Source organism: Clupea harengus, chromosome 21 (assembly GCF_900700415.2).
Source record: "Clupea harengus chromosome 21, Ch_v2.0.2, whole genome shotgun sequence".
Taxonomy (NCBI): Eukaryota; Metazoa; Chordata; class Actinopteri; order Clupeiformes; family Clupeidae; genus Clupea; species Clupea harengus.
The window spans coordinates 24,564,284-24,566,783 of record NC_045172.1 but is presented as its reverse complement, the minus strand read 5'-3'; the positions used below and the strand labels follow the sequence as shown (position 1 = coordinate 24,566,783).

At 57.5% G+C, this 2,500-nt stretch overlaps 1 protein-coding gene across 1 annotated transcript in view; it reads right to left on the bottom strand.

Moving 5' to 3' along the window:
- Positions 1-2,500, bottom strand: part of LOC105910443 — a 12,538-nt gene that overhangs the window by 9,434 nt on the left and 604 nt on the right. The window contains exon 1 of the mRNA XM_031558223.1: positions 36-2,500. This exon is cut by the window's right edge and continues 604 nt beyond it. Within this exon, the coding sequence (XP_031414083.1) occupies positions 36-2,500 (2,465 nt within the window). The remainder of the gene's footprint in view (positions 1-35) is intronic.

Here is a 2,500-nt window from a genome sequence, read left to right as displayed (position 1 = left end):
GTGTGTGTGTGTGTGTGTGTGTGTGCGTTACCAACCTCTCTCTGCAGGCGCTGCAGCAGTGGGCTGGAGTCTGCATGTGGGAGGAGGGGACGGTGGTAGAGGGGGCTGGCGTCCGATTGGGCGGTTGGCTGACAGTGGTAAAGCAGATTGTTCTCTGATTGGGTGGGGCAGCGGTACAAGTGGTTGTTGTCTGATTGGGCGGTTGGCTGACAGTGGTAAAGCAGGTTGTTGTCTGATTGGGTGGGAGGCTGACAGTGGTAAAGCAGGTTGTTGTCTGATTGGTGGGTGCAGTGGTAGAGGGGGATCTTATCCGTTTCGGGGGAGGGGGGTCTCATCACCCACACTGGCTCAGAGGGGGCGTCAGGGGTGTACCGCGATCGCACCGCCCGCTGCTTCCCCTTCTCCACGGCCTCTCTGATGTCCCGGATGGCCTGAGAGACCACATCTCCACCGTCACGCCCGTCACGCACAGAGACCACATCTCCACTGTCACGCCCGTCACGCACAGAGACCACATCTCCACTGTCACGCCCGTCACGCACAGAGACCACATCTCCACCATCACACACAGAGACAGAGACCACATCTCCACCGTCACGCCCGTCACGCCCGTCACACACATCTCCACCGTCACGCCCGTCACGCACAGAGACCACATCTCCACCGTCACACACAGAGACCACATCTCCACCGTCACACACGTCACGCACAGAGACCACATCTCCACCGTCACACACATCTCCACCGTCACGCACAGACTTCAGCCCTACATTCTCAGTAGATGGAACAGACTCCACCCCCACACTCTGATTGGACAGGACAGACTCTATCCCTGCAGACTGATTGGATGGAACAGACTCCACCCCCACACTCTGATTGGAAAGAACAGACTCCATCCCTGCAGTTTGATTGAATGGAACCGGCTCCATCGGGGCTTTCTGATTGGATGAAACAGAGTCTAACAGTCCCATCAGAGCTGACTGATGGTCCTGAAGCTCCTCCTCCTCCTCCTCCCTGATGGGGGAAGTAGCCTCCCATTGGCCGTCCTCCCCGTCACTCTCGCTGCCCGACTGTTCATCATAGCGGTGCAGCCGGGACCCAACAGACACCTGTCGAAGGGGTGTGGCCTGATGAAAGGGCATAGCATGAGTGGGTGTGGTCAGATGAAAGGGCGTGGCATGTGTGGGTGTGGTCTGATGAAAGGGCGTGGCATTTGTGGGTGTGGTCAGATTGTTGACTGTATCCTGGTAAAGAGGTGTGACAAGAGGAGTGGGTGTGGCCTGGTAAAGAGGTGTGACAAGAGGAGTGGGTGTGGTCTGGTGAAAGGGCGTGGCATTTGTGGGTGTGGTCAGATTGTTGACTGTATCCTGGTAAAGAGGTGTGACAAGAGGAGTGGGTGTGGCCTGGTAAAGAGGTGTGACAAGAGGAGTGGGTGTGGTCTGCTGAAAGGGCGTGGCATTTGTGGGTGTGGTCAGATTGTTGACTGTATCCTGGTAAAGAGGTGTGACAAGAGGAGTGGGTGTGGCCTGGTAAAGAGGTGTGACAAGAGGAGTGGGTGTGGTCTGGTGAAAGGGCGTGGCATGTGTGGGTGTGGTCTGATTGTTGACTGTATCCTGGTAAAGAGGTGTGACAAGAGGAGTGGGTGTGGCCTGATGTGGTCGCTCAGACCAGTACGGCAGGATCCCAGCCTGTGAGCCCTCAGCAGGGCGGGGCCTACAGCTCTCCGACAGGGAGTTCTGAGTGGCCAGAGGGGGGTTCCACTGGGTCTCCGCCCACACCCCATCCCTCTGCCAATGAAAGCTCTTAGAGGGGGGATGGGAGGGGCTTCGGTCCATCATAAACTCCCTTTCTTGCCCCCCACTCTCCCTCGTACCCTGGTCCTCTTCCTGCCGTGCGTCCGTCACACACTCCTGGCCTCTCTCCAGCTCTGATTGGCTGCTATCACAGTGCTCTGATTGGTTCTGACCCACACACTCCTGGCCTCCTCTGCCTCTCCTCTCGTCTCGGCCCTGCTCCTCCCAGCGAGTCTTCATCTGGGTTTCTCTTCCGTCCCATTGGCTCTGATCTCTCTCCAGCTCTGATTGGCTCCTCCCACAGTCATCTGATTGGTTCTGACCCTTCTCACTGTGCTTGGATTGGTTCCCATCCCTCTGCTGCTCTGATTGGTTCCCATCCCTTTCACTGAATTGGATCTGGCACTGTACCTCTTCACTGTGCTCTGATTGGCTCTGCTCCCTCATGGTCTGTTCTGATTGGCTCTGCTCTCTAATGACCAGGCTTGCATGGTGCTCGTCTTGTCTCTGTTGGTCGGGTGTGGGTGTGAGGAGCGGTCTGGTGAGCTCTAAGACCCTTGGCTGGTCTGGAGGTGAAGGGGCGCCCCCTCCTGGGGGGTGGGGGAAGTCCTCAGGGCTCTGGGCTTCAGAGGGCCACACCCTCCAGTCTGGTTCGTGATGGTGGTGGTGGTGGTGGACACTCTCTACATTCCGATTGGCTGGCTCTT